At 46.9% G+C, this 21,994-nt stretch overlaps 1 protein-coding gene across 2 annotated transcripts in view; it reads left to right on the forward strand.

The window, feature by feature from the left end:
• LOC118386237 (mannosyl-oligosaccharide 1,2-alpha-mannosidase IB) overlaps positions 1-21,994 on the forward strand; it is a 136,975-nt gene that overhangs the window by 69,875 nt on the left and 45,106 nt on the right. For both annotated transcript variants that reach the window (XM_035773797.2, XM_035773799.2), the window contains one exon: positions 14,194-14,312. In XM_035773797.2, the coding sequence (XP_035629690.1) occupies positions 14,194-14,312 (119 nt within the window). The remainder of the gene's footprint in view (positions 1-14,193; positions 14,313-21,994) is intronic.

A 21,994-nucleotide genomic window follows, 5' to 3' on the forward strand; every position in this document is an offset into this window, starting at 1 on the left:
GCAAAAATCGCTGAAGTTGGGGACTTTTATCTCCCTCACCAACTTCAAACATCTGCTATCTGAGCAGCTAACCGATCGCTGCATCTGTACATAGTCTATCGACAAATAGCCCACCCATTTTTTTACCTACCTCATCCCCATACTGTTTTTATTTATTTACTTTTCTGCTCTTTTGCACACCAATATCTCTCTCTACCTGTACATGACCATCTGATCATTTATCACTCCAGTGTTAATCTGCAAAATTGTAATTATTCGCCTACCTCATGCCTTTTGCACACAATGTATATAGACTCCACTTTTTTTGTCTTCCTATTGTGTTATTGACTTGTTAACTGTTTACTCCATGTGTAACTCTGTGTTGTCTGCTCACACTGCTATGCTTTATCTTGGCCAGGTCGCAGTTGCAAATGAGAACTTGTTCTCAACTAGCCTACCTGGTTAAATAAAGGTGAAATAAAATAAAAAAATAAAAACTGAGGTGTCTGTGTTCAGATGGGATAAGATCTGGATAGAATTCACCGATGGTAATGTATGGAAGACCTCTGGAAAATACAGGGAGGAATGTTCATCATACAATATGAATCAACCAGAGAAAATAATCCACTACAGTTACGCCACAAACAAGGATGGTTGAGCCAGGTTTCACAGAACAACATAGGATGTAATCGGTAAGACTTCAGCATTCTAAACGATTCCTACAGTGGCTCTAAACATGAGCAGCTATTATGACAGCGATGGATTCCTCCAATCACGCCTCGGGGGACTTGGGATTGACAAGACTAAGGCCCTCCCCCAAGTGTTATATTCTCACCTCTCCTCCTCAATATTCATAAGCTCACTACACTATTCCTTTTCCTATCAGCCCCCCTGTCGGAGCACTGATAACATCTCCAATTACACATATACTCTTCTGCTGATTGTCAAACTGTGTTCCCCGGGTGGCTAATATCCTCCTAATGAACAAAGTAATTTCCTTGTTGGTCGACCGTGTTGAAGAGCGTGAGAGAGGGAGCGTGTCTTTGCTCTTGCGGGAAATGATACAGCAGTGGTGATGTTAGCTCTCATAGTCTTACAGCTTCCGAGACCTGTTGGGCTGGGCTCTGCTTTTCTGTGTTTTCGGGTCAGTGGGATGGATGCTTTAAGAACTGTGGCAGTGGATGAAGCAGTGTTTTCTGTAATTAAATGGATTAGCCAGCAAAATAGAAAAAGTATCCAGCCAGGTAGTTCCTGGCTTTTGGGGTCCGTGGGGGCATGCAGAACAAGCTCTGTTTTGGTGTCCTCTGGCACATTCTAATGCATTGATTCCATCCAAAATACACAGCTAAATTATTGAATACTTTAACGACTTTACCTCCCAGATTGGTTAAATTAGTTGTGGTATTGTGCAGAAAGAATTTACAATTACAGTGACTTAAAATGACAATTAAAATGTGTTAATTCAGTGTGTTAGTTGTTTTGGATATTGTCTAGGCCTATCTTCTAAGTAAGAACCTTTTTTAAACATTAAAAGCCTATTTAGTTTTACTGCAAGATATGATTTGCCACAATCATGTTTGTTCTTCAAATTATGTATTTTATTGTCTGCTGCTGTGGGCCCTTAGGGTAAGGAAACCAATGTGTCGTTTTTTAATTTGGGTGAACTATCTCTTTAACAGTTTGACCTGTCAATCAATCACTGTGGGTGGGATTTTGAGGGAAGGCAGTCGATTAGTAATCTAGTCAGAAATGTAGTTTATTGTGGCAAAAACCTAAGAAAAAGTGTTGTGTTCAAGTAAACATGGAATTCCATTTGAGAAACAATATTGAATAGCAGGAAATGGTTTTAAAAAATGCAAACATTTTTAGGGGGATGTCCCCCAGACCCTCCGCCAGATTTTGCACCCCCAGTTTTTTTAGAAGGCAGGAACTCATGAATAGACCTACAGGTATGATTGAAATGAAAAATTAAGCAGGTGTTAAACATGGCCTACACAGAAAGAAGCAGTTGACTACTCCATTGCCGTCACTTTAATCAATTCAGTCGGCCTATAGTATAGTAGTAGTAGTATAGTAGTCTTTAGTAATACCATGTAAGTATCATGCTTTTATAACTTTCAATCTTTTTTCATATTTTGGACCAGATTGGGGCTCACTCTCCACTACCTATTGTTCCTGCAGTGAGGATTCAACATTTTCATCAAATGTTTTCATGATTTATCAGCAGATAATCACCAAAAAACAGAACTAGTCTACCAGTATGCAAATTAAAAATAACACAGGTACCAAGAGGCCAGACAATGAGTCTGTTATCGGCTTTAGCTGATAGTTGGCGCTTATGGAGTGTGGAGTGTGGTGGTGATGACTTTATAATGACAGCTGGAGGATCCAGAGACACTTATCTCCGCTGGAGAGTATGGAGGAGGGAGATGAGGCTGAACCTAGTGGTGAGGCTAGTTAGAGCAGCTGCCAGCCTGTATCACATTCTCACTAAGGGCTGAGGAACTCCCCAGTCAATACCTGCCCGGCACTCAGAAATGAGCAGACACCTCCAATAAGCCAGCACGCCCTAACTCTCTCTCTCTCTCCAGGGAGTTGGGGGTGTGTGTGGTGCACTTCTCCATTTATTCATGTGTTGGTTTGTTTGAGCGTTTGTGTGTGTGTCTGTGAGATATTTCATGTCAATCCGTAATGAAGTAGTACATTCGTGCAGGACTACACAATAGTGAGTACTGTGCCAGTTGTAAACACCCGTCTGTTTGGTGCATTAGTTCTGTAGCATACAGTGGGTTTCTAGGCGTGCGTCTTACATGGGCTCTGTCCTTGTCAAGTGAATTGGGGTCATCTAAATCCTCCAGTCCCTTAGAGAGGAGTGGATGTTTGGGAAGGAATTGTTGCATGTGGCCTTGATTAACATCCAGTGGCTCTACAGTATTTCTTCATTTTTCCCAGTGCTGCTAGGGAGTTTGGGGGTCGGCCTGGACCTGCTGGCTGAATTAGAGAGAGACACCATGAGAAAAGAGTCTGCATCCAAAAGGGCTCTGGTCAAAAGAGTGTACTACTGTATATAGGGAATAGGGGGCAAGGGTAGAGACTGAAGCTAGCTCTGCTCCCTCCCAACAGGATGTTGTCACATTTTCTTCTCCGCTCCTCCAGCTCTCCACTTCTCCCCTATTCCCAGTATTTCACTCCAGTTAAACTTTTAACAGGCAGGCTGATGCTAAATTGGACGGCAGGCAGGAAAGCAGACTGATTTGCCGGCTGCTGAGTCCACTAGGAATGTGTATAAGCCTCTCAAACACAGCGGAGGAAAAAGGGAGAAAGAGAAAGTTGGAACTTTAATGACAGCCTAAAGGAGCACGAAATTAGCTTTTTCTCTCCGCCTAATGTTTGACAACACATCAAATGTGTCAAGAGAAGCTGTGTTCTTCTGAGTAACTCTACGAACAATTGGATGGGCCACTCAGGAGCCAATTCCCCACAACTCTGTGCAGCTCTGGAGTTGATAACATTTTCTATAAATATTAGTACTAACGACTGGAGGGGGCCACTTGAAGATGGTACAGGACGTCATGTTCAGAAGATCATGCAGGGAAAGACGTTATGGAAGAGGAAGGAAGAACATGTACTGCTGCTGCTCACCACAGTGTAGGTGTCCCTAAAACAAGGCCTCACTCACATTTACTCGCTCACATTCATATTTACTGAGCGTGTAGCTTAGTAAATATTCATCAGGCCACTTATGGGGACTGGCTGGTCTCACAGCACAGAACCCACATCACACACTCCCTCTGGAGATGGGCCACGGTGGGGGAAGAGGGCTTGAGAGAGAAAGAAATTGAGAGATAGAGGGAGAGAGCGAGAGACATGGAGAAGAGAGAGAAGCTCCAAAAAGCAAAACTGTTTTAGGCAGGGGCCAACAGAGCTAGGAAGGGGAGGCACCTCACCTTTTTAATGGAAAGAACATCGGTGTGTCCTAGGTCGGAGATGAATGTTCTCCATACTGAGAGTGATTGCATCTTCCGGAGGTGTCGTTATCACCAAGACTCAAAGTCTACACTGAGAGACTGGATGTGAGAATGGATTTTCTCCGGGTGTGAAAAGTCTACTTGTCAGCAAATGCGAACTCTTAACACACACACACACGCACACTTCCATTCTCTCCCACGCACATGCACATTACGTGCACACACTGAGTTTTTAAAATCCAGAATCTCAGCCTACACGATCCTGATTTATCCAGTACTTTAGTCAATGGTTTAGCCTACTGTATGTCAATACATGACTAGCAAAATAGGTGAAAGGTTAATTGTACCCTGTTTCTAATAAAACAGCCATAGACCTAAAAGAGCCGTATCAAATATTATTTACATAAGTACAGTCCCTGGTAAGGTGCTTTCCAACTAGAGATACCCTGGTTTCCCCTTTCAAAGTCCTTGATCTCGAAGTTGGGCCTTGATAGATTAACATAATCACTGTGAGATTATACTGTTTTCAGTACCTCCATACCGCTGGTGTTTAAAGGATCTAGTGACCTTTCTTTTCTTCAGCTATGCCACTGTACTGAATGCACTGAAGTCTCCACACACAGTTCTCTTTGGCTGAGCTTGTGTATTCCCCAAGTAGCTTGCTAACTTTGCTCAACTATCCAGAAACTTTCCCACTCTTGGCCTTCAGCAATAGAAGTAATTTGTTGACATTTTACACAAGATATGGTAATCTGAGAAGGGCCTGGTACACTTAAAGGAACACAAATTGGACATTACAAAGGCTTCTGTAGAGCAATGGAGCGCCAATGGAAAGCCAGAAGGCAAGTCTTCCCCATGATTAGATGTTTGAAGCCCACATGATCTCTGCTTTAGTCGTGAACATCAATAATTAGGAGTTTTTCATAGTTCTCCCTCTTAAACATTTTAAATGAGCGAGTGAAGAAGAGCTTTCAGCAAGAAAGTCCCTCCACCACCCAAAAGAGTTATCAGATGACTTATCCGATGTAATCTCCAATGTAATGTTCTCAGACCTAAGGCATCCAGCAAACTCTGGTCATTATTGATATTTTCACTTTCCGGGTACAACAATATTAGAAGAGCAGAAAAAACGAATGTCTGTAAATCCTAATTGGGATTCCCAGCTCTACCCATTTACACACAATGCCCCATAATGACAAAGTGAAAACATGTTTTGCAAATGTGTTTCAAATTATATACAGAAATATCTAATTTACATAAGCATTCACACCACTGAGTCAATACTTTGTAAAAGCACCTTTGGCAGCAATTACAGCTGTGAGTCTTTCTGGCTAATTAAAATATGTATAAATATTTATATATTTTTTTAACCTTTATTTATCTAGGCATGTCAGTTAAGAAGAAATTCTTATTTACAATGACAGCCTACCTCAGCCAAACCCTCCCCTAACCCGGACAACGCTGAGCCAATTGTGCGCCGCCCTATGGGACTCCCGATCACGGCCGGTTGTGATACAGCCCAGAATCGAACCAGGGTCTGTAGTGACGCCTCTAGCACTGAGATGCAGTGCCTTAGACTGCTGCGCCACTTTCTAAGAGCCTTCCACACCTGGATTGTGTAACCTTTGCCAATTTTATTTTCTAAATTCTTCAAAATTCTTCTGTCATATTGGTTGTTGATCATTGCTAGACAACCATTTTCAGGTCTTGCCATAGATTTTCAAGTAGATTTAAGTCAAAACTGTAACTCAGCCACTCAGGAACATTCAATGCCATCTTGGTAAGCAACTCCATTGTAGATTTGGCCTTGTGATTTAGCTTATTGTCCTGCTGAAAGGTACATTCATCTCCCAGTGTCTGGTGGAAAGTAGACTGAACCAAGTTTCCCTCTAGTATTTTGCCCGTGCTTAGGTCCATTCCATTTCTTTTGGATCCCGAAAAACTCCCCAGTCCTTAACGATTACAAGCATACCATTGATGCAGCCTCAATGGAGAATATGGAGAGTGGTGTTGTAATGTTTGGGGCAAATCCAAATAACGTATTCAGGACAGGTCCTTCTGTGGCTCAGTTGGTAGAGCATGGCGCTTGTAACGCCAGGGTAGTGGGTTCGATTCCCGGGACCACCCATACGTAGAATGTATGCACACATGACTGTAAGTCGCTTTGGATAAAAGCGTCAGCTAAATGGCATATATTATATTATTATATTATTATTATTATATTACAAAAAGTGAATTGCTTTGCCATATTTTTTTTACCCTTTTGCAAACAGGATAAATGTTTTGGAATACGTTTTATTCTGTACAGGCTTCCTTCTTTTCACTCTGTCAATTAGATTAGTATTGTGAAGTAACTTCAATGTTGTTGATCCATCCTCAGTTTTGTCATATATTATATATGTCACAGCCATTAAACTCTAACTGTTTTAAAGTCACCATTGGCCTCATGGTGAAACCCCTAGTAGTTTTCTTCTTCTCCGGCAACTGAGTTAGGAAGGACGCCTGTACCTTTGTAGTGACTGATTGTATTGATATACCATCTAAAGTGCATTTAATAATATTTTTTTTTTATACTTTTTTTTTTTTTTAACCAATCTACCAATAGCTGCCCTTCTTTTTGAGGCATTGGGAAACCTCCCTGGTCTTTTTGGTTGAATGTGTGTTTGAAATTCACTGCTCAACTGAGGGACCTTAGAGATAATTTGTATGTGTGGGGTACAGAGATGAGGTAGTCATTCAAAAATCATGTTAAACACTTACACAACTTGTGTGACATTAAGCAAATGATTACTTCTGAACTTATTTAGGCTTTCTATAACAAACGGGTTGAATACTTATTGACTCAATACATTTAAGCTTTTCATTTTTATGAATTTGTAAAAATTTTAAAAAACAACATTACACTTTGACATTATGTGGTATTGTGTGTAGGCCAGTGACAACAAAAGAAATCAGCATTTAAAGTGAAGGGGTGTGAATACTTTTTGAAGGCACTGAATGTCTGCTGCATAGGGACAAGAGAGCCATGAGAAATTGAGTTTGAATCAGTCATGGAAATCAAAGTGCTGAAAACATGTTAGCTCACCATTTAAAAAGAAGATTTAGAACAAGCTACAGAAGGAAAAAATAATCGCGTTTTGGCGCAGGTACAGCTGACTAGAGAAAAAATAATATTATCCAATATGGCATAGCAGTCAGACGTCGTGCCCCGTGCATATATATATATTTTTCTTCATATATATAATTCGTATATATATTTTAGATTTGAACCTCAATTTTAACATACTCTCCTGCAACCTGCCTCACCCAATGTGGTATGGATCTGCTATTTTCTATACTTTAGAACCGGAACCCCCAACAGAAGCTAGCCAGCTAACTAGCTAGTAGTCAGTTAGCCACTGCTAGCGGTCATCAGCTGACCTCAGCCCGGTCAACTCCTGCCAGTCTGCACAGCGCGATTCAACCCAGAGCATATCGGACTGCTTTTTCTCTACCACATCTCCGGATTCCTACAGCAAGGTCTGAACTTTTTCACTTGGATCATCGCAGCTGTGTAGCTGCTATCCGAGAGGCTACTCCTGGCTAACGTCTCTGTCCCGACGCAAGCACCAGTTAGCCTGGAGCGAGCCTCGTGCTAGGGCCATCTCCTGGCTACCTGAAGAGGCCCATCAGACACTTCTTGGGCAACAATACCTATTCTGCCAATTGGCCTGGACCCCTTTTACTGCTGACACGGAGCCCCGCCGATCCATCACGACTGGTCCACTGACGTAATCCCCCTGAAGGGGTTTCAACAGGCTCCTCTGTCGCGACGTCCCCTGAAGGTCCATCTGCTAGCCTGCTAAACGCGGCCCACTAGCTGTCTAGAGCATATCGGACTGCCTTTTCTCTACCACATCTCTGGATTCCTACAGCAAGCTCTGAACCTTTACTGAACCTTTACTCTGAATGGCTACTCATGGCTAACGTCTCTGTCCCGTAGCAAGCACCAGTTAGCCTGGAGCTAGCCCCGAGCTAGGCCCACCTCCCGGCTAGCTGAAAAAGTCCATCAGCCGATTTCTAGGGCTACAATACCTATTTTGCCAATTGGCCCTGGACCCTTTTACTGCCTACACGGAGCCCTGCTGATCCATCACGACTGGTCTGCCGATGTAACCGTCCGAGGGGGCTTCAACAGACTCTTCCGTTGCGACGTCCCCCTAAGGCCCGCCTGCTAGCCCCGGCCCGCAAGCTGTCTGAATCGCTGTGTCCCCAGCTCGCCTAGTTACTCTCTGGACCCTATGATCACTTGGCTACACATGCCTCTCCCTAATGTCAATATGCCTTGTCCATTGCTGTTTTGGTTAGTGATTGTCTTATTTCACTGTAGAGCCTCCAGCCCTGCTCAATATGCCTTAGCTAGCCCTTTTGTCCCACCTCCCACACATGCGGAGACAAAACCGATCTCATCGGGCTGCAGCGTAGCCTAGTGGTTAGAGCGTTGGGCTAGTAACCGGAAGGTTGCGAGTTCAAACCCCCGAGCTGACAAGGTACAAATCTGTCGTTCTGCCCCTGAACAGGCAGTTAACCCACTGTTCCCAGGCCGTCATTGAAAATAAGAATATGTTCTTAACTGACTTGCCTGGTTAAATAAAGGTAAAATTAAAATTAAAATCGTCACTAGGTTTAAAACCACTGTACTCACATCCTACCATACCCTTGTCTGTACATTATGCCTTGAATCTATTCTTCCGCGCCCAGAAACCTGCTCCTTTTACTCTCTGTTCCGAATGCACTAGACGACCAGTTCTTATAGCCTTTAGCTATCCTACTCCTCCTATGTTCCTCTGGTGATGTAGAGGTTAATCCAGGCTCTGCAGCGCGTAGCTCCACTCCAATTCCCCAGGCGCTCTCATTTTTTAAAACTTCTGTAACCGTAAAAGCCTTGGTTTCATGCATGTTAACATTAGAAGCCTCCTCCCTAAGTTTGTTTTATTCACTGCTTTAGCACACTGCCAACCCGGATGTCCTAGCCGTGTCTGAATCCTGGCCTAGGAAGGCCACCAAAAATCCCTAACTACAACATTTTCCGACAAGATAGAACTGCTAAAGGGGGCGGAGTTGCAATCTACTGCAGAGATAACCGGCATAGTTCTGTCCAGGTCTGTGCCCAAACAATTCGAGCTTCTACTTATAAAAATCCACCTTTCCAGAAAGTCTCTCACTGTTGCGGCTTGTTATAGACCACCTTCAGTCCCCAGCTGTGCCCTGGACACCATATGTGAATTGAATGCTCCCCATCTATCTTCAGAGCTCGTACTGTTAGGTGACCTAAACTGGCACATGCTTAACACCCCAGCCATCCTACAATCAAAGTTAGATGCCCTCAATCTCACAAATTACAGTGCCTTGCGAAAGTATTCGGCCCCCTTGAACTTTGCGACCTTTTGCCACATTTCAGGCTTCAAACATAAATATATAAAACTGTATTTTTTTGTGAAGAATCAACAACAAGTGGGACACAATCATGAAGTGGAACGACATTTATTGGATATTTCAAACTATTTTAACAAATCAAAAACGGAAAAATTGGGCTAATAATAATGAATAATGAAACCATCACGGTTCGTGCCATGTGTGGAGTCATACTGGAGTGCTAGGAAATCTGTCACCTAATGAAACTGGCAGAGGGTCAGAGGGAGGGAGGGAATGTGTAGCTGTGATGATTGTTCCCCAAATAAACCCCATCCTGGGAAATTTGTTTCAGATAAATAATGTCTGGCATCTTTAAATACTACCAGGTGAAAATGCCAATCCAGGTTAATGTGATATGATTGGCCCAATTTGAAAGGTCGTAAGGGAGGGAGGGACCGAGGGAAAACATTTTTATTTATGGTAAGACTGATGGAAGTGACAAGTACAGAAAAATGGAGGACAGACAGATGGAGGGATTAGATAAATATGTTGAGATGAAAATGATGTACAGACAGGGACTAGGGAGAGAGGGAGAGGAAGGACATAATTTCATTAATTAATTACATTTCAATTAACTTCCTTCATTTAATGTAAATTAATTCTGATGGGTGGAGGGTTGGATTCCAGTGTGTAGCTCAATGAAGGACAGATGGAGTGAGCGGGCATAGATTAAATGGTCGTAGAGGAGGGTAAAGGGACAGACATGGTTCCCTGCTGGCAGTGGGCGTGACACGTGGCGGTCCTGACTCCTACCAGGAGGGCCAATCTGTCTAGATCTCAGGCAGCCCAGAGTCTTAGCAGAGCAGCCCAGAGTCTTAGCAGAGCAGCCCAGAGTCTTAGCAGAGCAGCCCAGAGTCTTAGCAGAGCAGCCCAGAGTCTTAGCAGAGCAGCCCAGAGTCTTAGCAGAGCAGCCCAGAGTCTTAGCAGAGCAGCCCAGAGTCTTAGCCTCAGTCTCATCCTCAGCTAGCCAGCCCGGTGAATGTATTTTTTGAGTTATTTAAGGCTGCTGTCAATAATGATAATAACACTGCAACTCCTGCAGAACTACAGCCTGGCATGTCCTTTAATAGAGTTACTGATAAGACCCGGGCTGCAGGGTTCAATCCAGCCACAGCAGCACCCACCAGTAGTCCAACCAGACACAGAATTAGAGCACCAGTACTCTAATAAGATCAAATATAAGCCTAGTCAGGCTGTGGTATTAACAAGAGATGTAGGCCTATCAAAAAGAGCAACACGATTAAGACTATTACACTGAACTTCAGTATTAGAGTTCTAGTATTAATCTGAACTGTAGTAGTAGAGCTCTAGTATTAATCTGAGCTGCAGTCGTATAACTAGTATTAATCTGAGCTGCACTCGTATAACTAGTATTAATCTGAGCTGCAGTCGTATTAACTAGTATTAATCTGAGCTGCAGTATTAAAACTAGTATTAATCTGAGCTGCAGTAGTATAGCTCTAGTATTAATCTGAGCTACGTTATTAGAGCAGAAGTCTTAAAAAGAGGGCCTTATTAGAGAGCATGGTAGGGCTAGTGATCAAGCTTTGGTCTTAATTGAAGTGAATTATAATGACCTACGCTCACCACCCTTTTTTTATTTTATTTTTATTTCACCTTTATTTAACCATGTAGGCAAGTTGAGAACAAGTTCTCATTTACAATTGCGATCTGGCCAAGATAAAGCAAAGCAGTTCGACACACAACGACAGAGTTACACATGGAGTAAAACAAACATACAGTCAATAATACAGTATAAACAAGTCTATATACAATGTGAGCAAATGAGGTGAGATAAGGGAGGTAAAGGCAAAAAAAGGCCATGGTGACAAAGTAAATACAATATAGCAAGTAAAACACTGGAATGGTAGCTCAGTTGGTAGAGCATGGCGCTTGTAACGCCAGGGTAGTGGGTTCGATCCCCGGGACCACCCATACGTAGAATGTATGCACACATGACTGTAAGTCGCTTTGGATAAAAGCGTCTGCTAAATGGCATATATTATTATATTATTATTATTAGATTTGCAATGGAAGAATGCAAAGTAGAAATAAAAATAATGGGGTGCAAAGGAGCCAAATAAATAAATTAATTAAATACAGTAGGGAAAGAGGTAGTTGTTTGGGCTAAATTATAGGTGGGCTATGTACAGGTGCAGTAATCTGTGAGCTGCTCTGACAGTTGGTGCTTAAAGCTAGTGAGGGAGTTAAGTGTTTCCAGTTTCAGAGATTTTTGTAGTTCGTTCCAGTCATTGGCAGCAGAGAACTGGAAGGAGAGGCGGCCAAAGAAAGAATTGGTTTTGGGGGTGACTAGAGAGATATACCTGCTGGAGCATGTGCTACAGGTGGGAGATGCTATGGTGACCAGCGAGCTGAGATAAGGGGGGACTTTACCTAGCAGGGTCTTGTAGATGACATGGAGCCAGTGGGTTTGGCGACGAGTATGAAGCGAGGGCCAGCCAACGAGAGTGTACAGGTCGCAATGGTGGGTAGTATATGGGGCTTTGGTGACGAAACGGATTGCACTGTGATAGACTGCATCCAATATGTTGAGTAGGGTATTGGAGGCTATTTTGTAAATGACATCGCCAAAGTCGGATTGGTAGGATGGTCAGTTTTACAAGGGTATGTTTGGCAGCATGAGTGAAGGAAGCTTTGTTGCGAAATAGGAAGCCAATTCTAGTTTTAACTTTGGATTGGAGATGTTTGATATGGGTCTGGAAGGAGAGTTTACAGTCTAACCAGACACCTAAGTATTTGTAGTTATCCACGTATTCTAAGTCAGAGCCGTCCAGAGTAGTGATGTTGGATAGGCGGGCAGGTGCAGGTAGCGATCGGTTGAAGAGCATGCATTTAGTTTTACTTGTATTTAAGAGCAATTGGAGGCCACGGAAGGAGAGTTGTATGGCATTGAAGCTTGCCTGGAGGGTTGTTAACACAGTGTCCAAAGAAGGGCTCAAGAAGGGTTCGTATACAGAATGGTGTCGTCTGCGTAGAGGTGGATCAGAGACTCACCAGCAGCAAGAGCGACCTCATTGATGTATACAGAGAAGAGAGTCGGTCCAAGAATTGAACCCTGTGGCACCCCCATAGAGACTGCCAGACTGTCCGGACAGCATAAGAAACATTACTGTGCAGCCGTATTCATTGATCTGGCCAAGGCTTTCGACTCTGTCAATCACCACATCCTCATCAGCAGACCCTCCGATTTGACACACTGAACTCTATCAGAGAAGTAGTTGGTGAACCAGGCGAGGCAATCATTTGAGAAACCAAGGCTGTCGAGTCTGCCAATGAGGATGACAGAGTCGAAAGCCTTGGCCAGATCAATGAATACGGCTGCACAGTAATGTTTCTTATCAATGGCGGTTAAGATATCGTTTAGGACCTTGAGCGTGGCTGAGGTGCACCCATGACCAGCTCTGAAACCAGATTGCATAGCAGAGAAGGTATGGTGAGATTCGAAATGGTCGGTAACCTGTTTGTTGACTTGGCTTTCGAAGACCTTAGAAAGGCATGGTAGGATAGATATAGGTCTGTAGCAGTTTGGGTCAAGAGTGTCCCCCCCCTTTGAAGAGGGGCATGACCGCAGCTGCTTTCCAATCTTTGGGAATCTCAGACGACACAAAAGAGAGGTTGAACAGCGTTGCTGTGATGGGAGGGAGGGAGAACTGGGGTGGCAACAATTTCGGCAGATATATACATTTTTTTAACTAGGCAAATCAGTTAAGAACAAATTATTATTTTCAATGACAGCCTAGGAACAGTGGGTAACTGCCTGTTCAGGGGCAGAACGACAGACTTGTACCTTGTCAGCTCGGGGATTTGAACTTGCAACCTTTCGGTTACTAGTCCAACTCTCTACCTACTAGGCTACCCTGCCACCCCAGTATGTAGAAAGAAAGGGTCCAGATTGTCTAGCCCGGCTGATTTGTAAGGGTCCAGATTTTGCAGCTCTTTCCGAAAATCAGCTGAGCGGATTTGGGAGAAGGAGAAATGGGGAAGGCTTGAGCGAGTTGCTGTGGGGGGTGCAGTGCTTTTGACCGGGTTAGGAGTAGGCAGACTGCATCACTCCCTTCGCCTGTGGTGACATTGAGGGAGGGATTGGAGAGAAAGAGGAGTGGAGTGTGAGTGATTTGGCTGTCAGTCATGTTTTAATGAAGATCACTGCTTGCCGTAGTGGTGTCTCCATTGAAGGTGAGCTAGTAATTGCGTTAGACTCTGGAAAGGGGAGGACCGCTCTTCCCATCCCTCTGACTTTAAAATGGTGAAACCCCGGAATGGCAATACAATGGCAATGACCAAGCTAAAATGGGTTATATCCATCTATCTATGTGGTGCACGGGCCCAAAGTCATGCCCTCTGTAATGACACAGCACCTCTGACTGTTATGGGGACAGCACCTCCTACTGTTATGGGGACAGCACCTCCTACTGTTATGGGGACAGCACCTCCTACTGTTATGGGGACAGCTCCTCCTACTGTTATGGGGACAGCTCCTCCTACTGTTATGGGGACAGCACCTCCTACTGTTATGGGGACAGCACCTCCTACTGTTATGGGGACAGCACCTGCTACTGTTATGGGGACAGCCCCTCCTACTGTTATGGGGACAGCACCTCCTACTGTTATGGGGATAAGACATCCTACTGATAGGAATGTGACCTGACTAGGAAAACTCTTGGCCCAGTAGTTGTGGGTTTCATTTTTTTGACATGGGCCACATATGCTGTGCATATGGTAATATGTCACTTTAAGACCCTATCCATGTGTGTGTTTGTCCTCTGTCCAGGTAATTCCCAGATGGGGGCGACCATAGTGGACGCCTTAGACAGCCTGTACATGATGGGCCTCCACGACGAGTTCAAGGATGGACAGGAGTGGATCGAGCAGAACCTGGACTTCAGTGTGGTGAGTAGAGAACAAAACCTTTTAGTTCCTGTACTCACTCCAGGAGTAAAACAGTTGCACTTTGCCTCCTTCTGGCCTGTAGTCTTCAGTGCCATACTGTTCAGAGAACCCTCAGAGAACCAAAAACCAGCAAACAACATGCTTGATGCCACTTGTACCTGGAAATTAGATCTACTAACAGCCATACAGCCAGGGGGTGCTAGAGTGACAGACTCACAGACAACAGATATGAGTTGCGCTTTGCAGACATCCCAGGCTACAGACAGAATGCACTCTTGTTTTATCTCTGACCGGTAGTGAAGCCTGTTGATACATGAGAAGAGGAGCGTCTAGCGTTGCTGTGATGGGAGGGAGGGAGAACTGGACACCCGCTGGTAACCAGGAGACCGGAGTAGGAGTCATGGAAACGATGTGGGCAGGCAGAGCGTTGCAGACTGTGCTGATGCAGAACACCGACCTGGGGAGTGTAGAGCCCACAAACCAGACCACATATCAGGGTCAATTGTGTACAATCAGTGTATACCCTCAATACCAGTCAGCTTCTCTCTGAGCATCTTCACCTCAGTCTTGGTTCGCTGCTCTACACATTTGTCTCTCTCTTTCTCTCCCATGATGGAGTTATTAAAGCCCTGCTGAACTAATGACATCGCAGGCAGAGTGTGTGTGTTTGTGTTTCTGACTGGCTGATGCTGTGAGAGGTAATTAACTTCTGGACCCATCCGGTCAGCTCTGGGGGAGAGAGAGAGAGAGATAGAGAGAGACTGAAGGGGAGGGAGAGAGAGAGAGACTGAAGGGGAGGGAGAGAGAGAGAGACTGAAGGGGAGGGAGAGAGAGAGAGACTGAAGGGGAGGGAGAGAGAGAGAGACTGAAGGGGAGGGAGAGAGAGAGAGACTGAAGGGGAGGGAGAGAGAGAGACTGAAGGGGAGGGAGAGAGAGACTGAAGGAGGGAGAGAGAGAGACTGAAGGGGAGAGAGAGAGACTGAAGGGGGGAGAGAGAGAGAGAGAGAAGGGGAGAGAGACTGAAGGGACTGAGGGGAGAGAGAGAGAGAGAGACTGAAGGGGAGAGAGAGAGACTGAAGGGAGAGAGAGACTGAAGGGGGAGAGAGACTGAAGAGGACTGAGAGAGAGAGACTGAAGGGGGGAGAGAGAGAGACTGAAGGGGAGAGAGAGAGACTGAAGACTGAGAGAGAGAGACTGAAGAGAGAGAGAGAAGGGACTGAAGAGGAGAGAGAGAGAGAGAGAGACTGAGGAGAGAGAGAGAGAGAGACTGAAGGGAGAGAGAGAGAGAGACTGAAGAGGAGAGAGAGAGAGACTGAAGGGGAGAGAGAGAGAGAGACTGAAGGGGAGAGAGAGAGAGAGAGAGACTGAAGGGGAGAGAGAGAGAGACTGAAGGGAGAGAGAGAGAGAGACTGAAGGGGACTGAAGAGACTGAAGGGAGAGAGAGAGAGAGAGACTGAAGGGGGAGAGAGAGAGACTGAAGGGAGAGAGAGAGAGAGACTGAAGGGGAGAGAGAGAGAGAGACTGAAGGGGAGAGAGAGAGAGAGACTGAAGGGGAGAGAGATAGAGAGAGACTGAAGGGGAGAGAGAGAGACTGAAGGGGAGAGAGATAGAGAGAGACTGAAGGGGAGAGAGAGAGAGAGACTGAAGGGGGAGAGAGAGAGAGACTGAAGAGGGGAGAGAGAGAGAGACTGAAGAGGGGAGAGAGAGAGAGACTGAAGAGGAGAGAGAGAGAGACTGAAGAGGAGAGAGAGAGAGACTGAAGAGGAGAGAGAGAGAGAGACTGAAGAGGGAGAGAGAGAGAGACTGAAGGGGAGAGAGAGAGAGAGACTGAAGGGGAGAGAGAGAGAGAGAGACTGAAGGGGAGAGAGAGAGAGAGAGACTGAAGGGGAGAGAGAGAGAGAGAGACTGAAGGGGAGAGAGAGAGAGAGACTGAAGGGGGAGAGAGAGAGAGAGACTGAAGGGGAGAGAGAGAGAGACTGAAGGGGAGAGAGAGAGAGAGACTGAAGGGGAGAGAGATAGAGAGAGACTGAAGGGGAGAGAGATAGAGAGAGACTGAAGGGGAGAGAGATAGAGAGAGACTGAAGGGGAGAGAGATAGAGAGAGACTGAAGGGGAGAGGAGAGAGAGAGAGAGAGAGACTGAGGGGGAGAGAGACTGAAGGGGAGAGAGATAGAGAGAGACTGAAGGGGAGAGAGAGAGAGAGGGACAGAAGGGGAGAGAGAGAGAGAGACTGAAGGGGAGAGAGAGAGAGAGAGGGGAGAGAGAGAGGGGGGAGAGAGAGAGACTGAAGGGGGGAGAGAGAGAGAGACTGAAGGGGGAGAGAGAGAGACTGAAGGGGGGGAGACAGAGAGAGACTAAAGGGGAGAGAGAGAGACAGAAGGGGGGGAGAGAGAGAGACTGAAGGGGAGGAGAGAGAGAGAGAGAGAAGGAGAGAGAGAGACTGAAGGGGAGAGAGAGAGACTGAAGGGGAGAGAGAGAGACTGAAGGGGAGAGAGAGAGACTGAAGGGGAGAGAGAGAGACTGAAGGGGAGAGAGATAGAGAGAGACTGAAGGGGAGAGAGATAGAGAGAGACTGAAGGGGAGAGAGAGAGAGAGACTGAAGGGGAGAGAGAGACTAGAGAGAGACTGAAGGGGAGAGAGATAGAGAGAGACTGAAGGGGAGAGAGAGACTGAAGGGGAGAGAGAGAGAGAGACTGAAGGGGGAGAGAGAGAGAGAGACTGAAGGGGAGAGAGAGAGAGAGAGACTGAAGGGGAGAGAGAGAGAGAGACTGAGGGAGAGAGAGAGAGGGACTGAAGGGGAGAGAGAGAGAGACGGAAGGGGGGAGAGACTGAGGGGGAGAGAGAGAGAGACTGAAGGGGGGGAGAGAGAGAGACTGAAGGGGAGAGAGAGAGAGACTGAAGGGGAGAGAGAGAGAGACTGAAGGGGAGAGAGAGAGAGAGAGACTGAAGGGGAGAGAGAGAGAGAGAGACTGAAGGGGGAGAGAGAGAGAGACTAAAGGGGGAGAGAGAGAGAGAGAGAGAGACTGAAGGGGAGAGAGAGAGACTGAAGGGGAGGGGAGAGAGAGAGACTGAAGGGGAGAGAGAGAGAGTGAGAGGGGAGAGAGAGAGACTGAAGGGGAGAGAGAGAGAGACTGAAGGGGAGAGAGATAGAGAGAGACTGAAGGGGAGAGAGAGACTGAAGGAGAGAGAGAGAGAGAGACTGAAGGGGGGGGAGAGAGAGAGAGACTGAAGGGGGGAGAGAGACTGAGAGGAGAGAGAGAGAGACTGAAGGGGAGAGAGAGAGAGAGAGACTGAAGGGAGAGAGAGAGAGAGAGACTGAAGGGGAGAGAGAGAGAGACTGAAGGGGGAGAGAGAGAGAGACTGAAGGGGGAGAGAGAGAGAGACTGAAGGGACTGGGGGAGAGAGAGACTGAAGGGGAGAGAGAGAGACTGAAGGGGAGAGAGAGAGACTGAAGGGGAGAGAGAGAGACTGAAGGGGGAGAGAGAGAGAGACTGAAGGGGGAGAGAGAGAGAGAGAGAAGAGGGGAGAGAGAGAGAGAGAAGGGGAGAGAGAGAGAGAGACTGAAGGGGGAGAGAGAGAGACAGAAGGGGGGAGAGAGAGAGAGACAGTGAAGGGGGAGAGAGAGAGAGACTGAAGGGGGAGAGACTGAAGGGGAGAGAGAGAGAGAGACTGAAGGGGAGAGAGAGAGACTGAAGGGGAGAGAGAGAGAGAGAGACTGAAGGAGAGAGACTGAAGGGAGAGAGACTGAAGGAGACTGAAGGAGAGAGAGAGAGACTGAAGGGGGGAGAGAGAGAGACTGAAGGGGGAGAGAGAGAGAGACTGAAGGGGGAGAGAAGAGAGACTGAAGGGGAGAGAGAGAGAGAGAGACTGAAGGGGGAGAGAGAGACTGAAGGGGGAGAGAGAGAGACTGAGGGGGACTAAAGGGGGAGAGAGAGAGAGACTGAAGGGGAGAGAGAGAGAGAGACTGAAGGGGAGAGAGAGAGACTGAAGGGGAGAGAGAGAGACTGAAGAGGAGAGAGAGAGAGACTGAAGAGGAGAGAGAGAGAGAGACTGAAGGGGAGAGAGAGAGAGAGACGGAAGGGGAGAGAGAGAGAGAGAGAGACAGAAGAGGAGAGAGAGAGAGAGAGAGAGACTGAGGGGGGAGAGAGAGAGAGACTGAAGGGGGAGAGAGAGAGAGACTGAAGGGGGAGAGAGAGAGAGACTGAAAGGGAGAGAGAGAGAGGAGAGAGAGAGAGAGAAGGGGGAGAGAGAGAGAGACTGAAGGGGAGGAGAGAGAGAGAGACTGAAGGGGAGAGAGAGAGAGACTGAAGGGGGGGAGAGAGAGAGACTGAAGGGGGATGGAGAGAGAGAGACTGAAGGGGGAGAGAGAGAGACTGAAGGGGGAGAGAGAGAGAGAGAGAGAAGAGAGAGAGAGAGAGAGAGAGAGAGAGGGGAGAGAGAGAGAGACTGAAGAGGAGAGAGAGAGAGACTGAAGGGGAGAGAGGAGAGAGACTGAAGGGGAGAGAGAGAGAGAGAGAGAGACTGAAGGGGGAGAGAGAGAGACTGAAGGGGGAGAGAGAGAGAGACTGAAGAGGAGAGAGAGAGACTGAAGGGGAGAGAGAGAGAGACTGAAGAGGAGAGAGAGAGAGACTGAAGGGGAGAGAGAGAGAGACTGAAGGAGAGAGAGAGAGAGAGACTGAAGAGGAGAGACTGAAGGGGAGAGAGAGAGAGACTGAAGGGGGAGAGAGAGAGAGAGAGAAGGAGAGAGAGAGAGACTGAAGGGGAGAGAGAGAGAAGGAGAGAGAGAGAGAGACTGAAGGAGAGAGAGAGAGAGACTGAAGGGGAGAGAGAGAGACTGAAGGGGAGAGAGAGAGACTGAAGGAGAGAGAGAGAGAGAGAGAGAGAGAGAGAGAGAGAGAGAGAGAGAGAGAGAGAGAGAGAGAGAGAGAGAGAGAGAGAGGAGAGAGAGAGAGACTGAAGGGGGAGAGAGAGAGAGACTGGAGGAAAGAGAGAGAGACTGACTGAAGGTGAATGAGAGAGAGACTGACTGAAGGTGAATGAGAGAGAGACTGAAGGAGAGAGAGAGAGAGACTGAAGGAGAGAGAGAGACTGAAGGAGAGAGAGAGACTGAAGGAGAGAGAGAGACTGAGAGAGAGAGAGACTTGAGGAGAGAGAGAGAGAGACTGAGAGAGAGAGAGAGAGAGAGAGAGAGAGAGACTGAGAGAGAGAGAGAGACTGAAGGGGGGAGAGAGAGAGACTGAAGGAGAACTGAGAGAGAGAGAGACTGAAGGGGGGAGAACGAGAGAGAGAGAGACTGAAGGAGAACGAGAGAGAGACTGACTGAAGGAGAACGAGAGAGAGAGACGGAATGAAGGAGAGAGCGAGAGAGAGAGAGAGACGGAATGAAGGAGAGAGCGAGAGAGAGAGACGGAATGAAGGAGAGAGCGAGAGAGAGAGAGACTGAAGGAGAGAGCGAGAGAGAGAGACTGAAGGAGAGAGCGAGAGAGAGAAACGGGCTGAAGGAGAGAGAGAGAGACTGGCTGAAGGAGAGAGAGAGACGGAATGAAGGAGAGAGAGAAACGGGCTGAAGGAGAGAGAGAGAGAGAGAGAGAAGCGATTCCCAAAACTTCACAACAAAGGCATCACCTACAGAGAGAGGAACCTGGAGAAGAGTCCCCTAAGCAAGCTGGTCCTGGGGCTCTGTACACAAACAGCGCCCCAGGACAGCAGCACAATTAGACCCAATCAAATCATGAGAAAACAAAAAGATTATTACTTGACACATTGGAAAGAATTAACAAAAAAAACAGAGCAAAATAGAATACCTGACAACTGTGACTGACCCAAACTTAAGGAAAGCTTTGACTATGTACAGACTCAGTGAGCATAGCCTTGCTATTGAGAAAGGCCGCCGTAGGCAGACATGGCTCTCAAGAGAAGACAGGCTATGTGCACACTGCCCACAAAATGAGGTGGAAACTGAGCTGCACTTCCTAACCTCCTGTCCAATGTATGACCATATTAGATAGAGACACATATTTCCCTCTGATTACACAGATCCACTAAGAACTCGAAAACAAACCCAATTTTGATAAACTCCCATATCTACTGGGTGAAATTCCACAGTGTGCCATCACAGCAGCAAGATTTGTGAAATGTTGCCACAAGAAAAGGGCAACCAGTGAAGAACAAACACCATTGTAAATACAACCCATATTTATGCTTATTTATTTTCCCTTGTGTACCCTTAACTATTTGTACATCGTTGCAACACTGTATATATACGTAATATGACATTTGTAATGTCTTTATTGTTTTGAAACTTCTGTATGTGTAATGTTTACTGTTCATTTTTGTTTATTTCACTTTTGTATATTATCTACCTCACTTGCTTTGGCAATGTTAACACATGTTTCCCATACCAATAATGCCCCTTGAATTGAATTGAATTGAGAGACGGAGAGAGAGAGGGACAAAGAGAGAGAGAGAGAGAGAGAGGGACAAAGAGAGAGAGCGGGACAGAGAGAGAGAGAAGGACAGAGAGAAAGGGACGGACGGACTGAAAAAAAGAGACTGAAGTTCGTCTCGTCTTCTCTCTCTCCGTGAAGAGGAGAGAGAGAGAGACTGTCCCTCTCTCTCTCCTTCGTCCCTCTCTCTCTCTCTCGAGTCCTGAAGGGGGAGAGAGAGAGACTCTCTCTCTCTCTCTGGTTCGTCCTCTCTCTCTCTCTGAAGAGGAGAGAGAGAGACGAGGAGAGAGAGAGAGACGTCCCTCTCTCTCTCCAGATCGGGGGAGAGAGAGAGAGAGAGAGAGAGACCCTCTCTCTCTCCGTTCGTCCCTCTCTCTCTCTGTTCGAGAGAGACTGAAGGGGGAGAGAGAGAGAGACTGTTCGGGGAGAGGAGAGACTGAAGGGGAGAGAGATAGAGAGAGACTCCTCTCTCTCTCTTCTCTGAAGAGGAGAGAGAGAGAGACTGAAGAGGAGAGAGAGAGAGAGACTGTCTCGAGAGAGAGACTTCTGAAGGGGGGAGAGAGAGACTCTCTCTCAGAGAGAGACTCTCTCCCTCTCTCTGGAAGAGACAGGCGGGGGAGGGAGAGACTGACGGACAAAAAGGAGAGGGCGGGAGGGAGAGACTGACGGACAGAAGGAGAGGGCGGGGGAGGGAGAGACTGACGGACAGAAGGAGAGGGCTGGGAGGGAGAGAGACTGACGGACAGAAGGAGAGGGGCGGGAGGGAGAGACTGACGGACAAAAGGAGAGGGCTGGAGGGAGAGACTGACGGACAGAAGGAGAGGGCGGGAGGGAGAGACTGACGGACAGAAGGAGAGGGCGGGAGGGAGAGACTGACGGACAGAAGGAGAGAGGCGGGAGGGAGAGACTGACGGACAGAAGGAGAGGGGGGGGAGGGAGAGACTGGGACAGAAGGAGAGGGCGGGAGGGAGAGACTGACGGACAGAAGGAGAGGGCGGGAGGGAGAGACTGACGGACAAAAGGAGAGGGCGGGAGGGAGAGACTGACGGACAAAAGGAGAGGGCGGGAGGGAGAGACTGACGGACAGAAGGAGAGGGCGGGGAGGGAGAGACTGACGGACAAAAGGAGAGGGCGGGGAGGGAGAGACTGACGGACAGAAGGAGAGGGCGGGAGGGAGAGACTGACGGACAGAAGGAGAGGGCGGGAGGGAGAGACTGACGGACAGAAGGAGAGGGCG

The sequence above is a fragment of the Oncorhynchus keta genome, chromosome 7, assembly GCF_023373465.1.
Source record: "Oncorhynchus keta strain PuntledgeMale-10-30-2019 chromosome 7, Oket_V2, whole genome shotgun sequence".
NCBI lineage: Eukaryota > Metazoa > Chordata > Actinopteri > Salmoniformes > Salmonidae > Oncorhynchus > Oncorhynchus keta.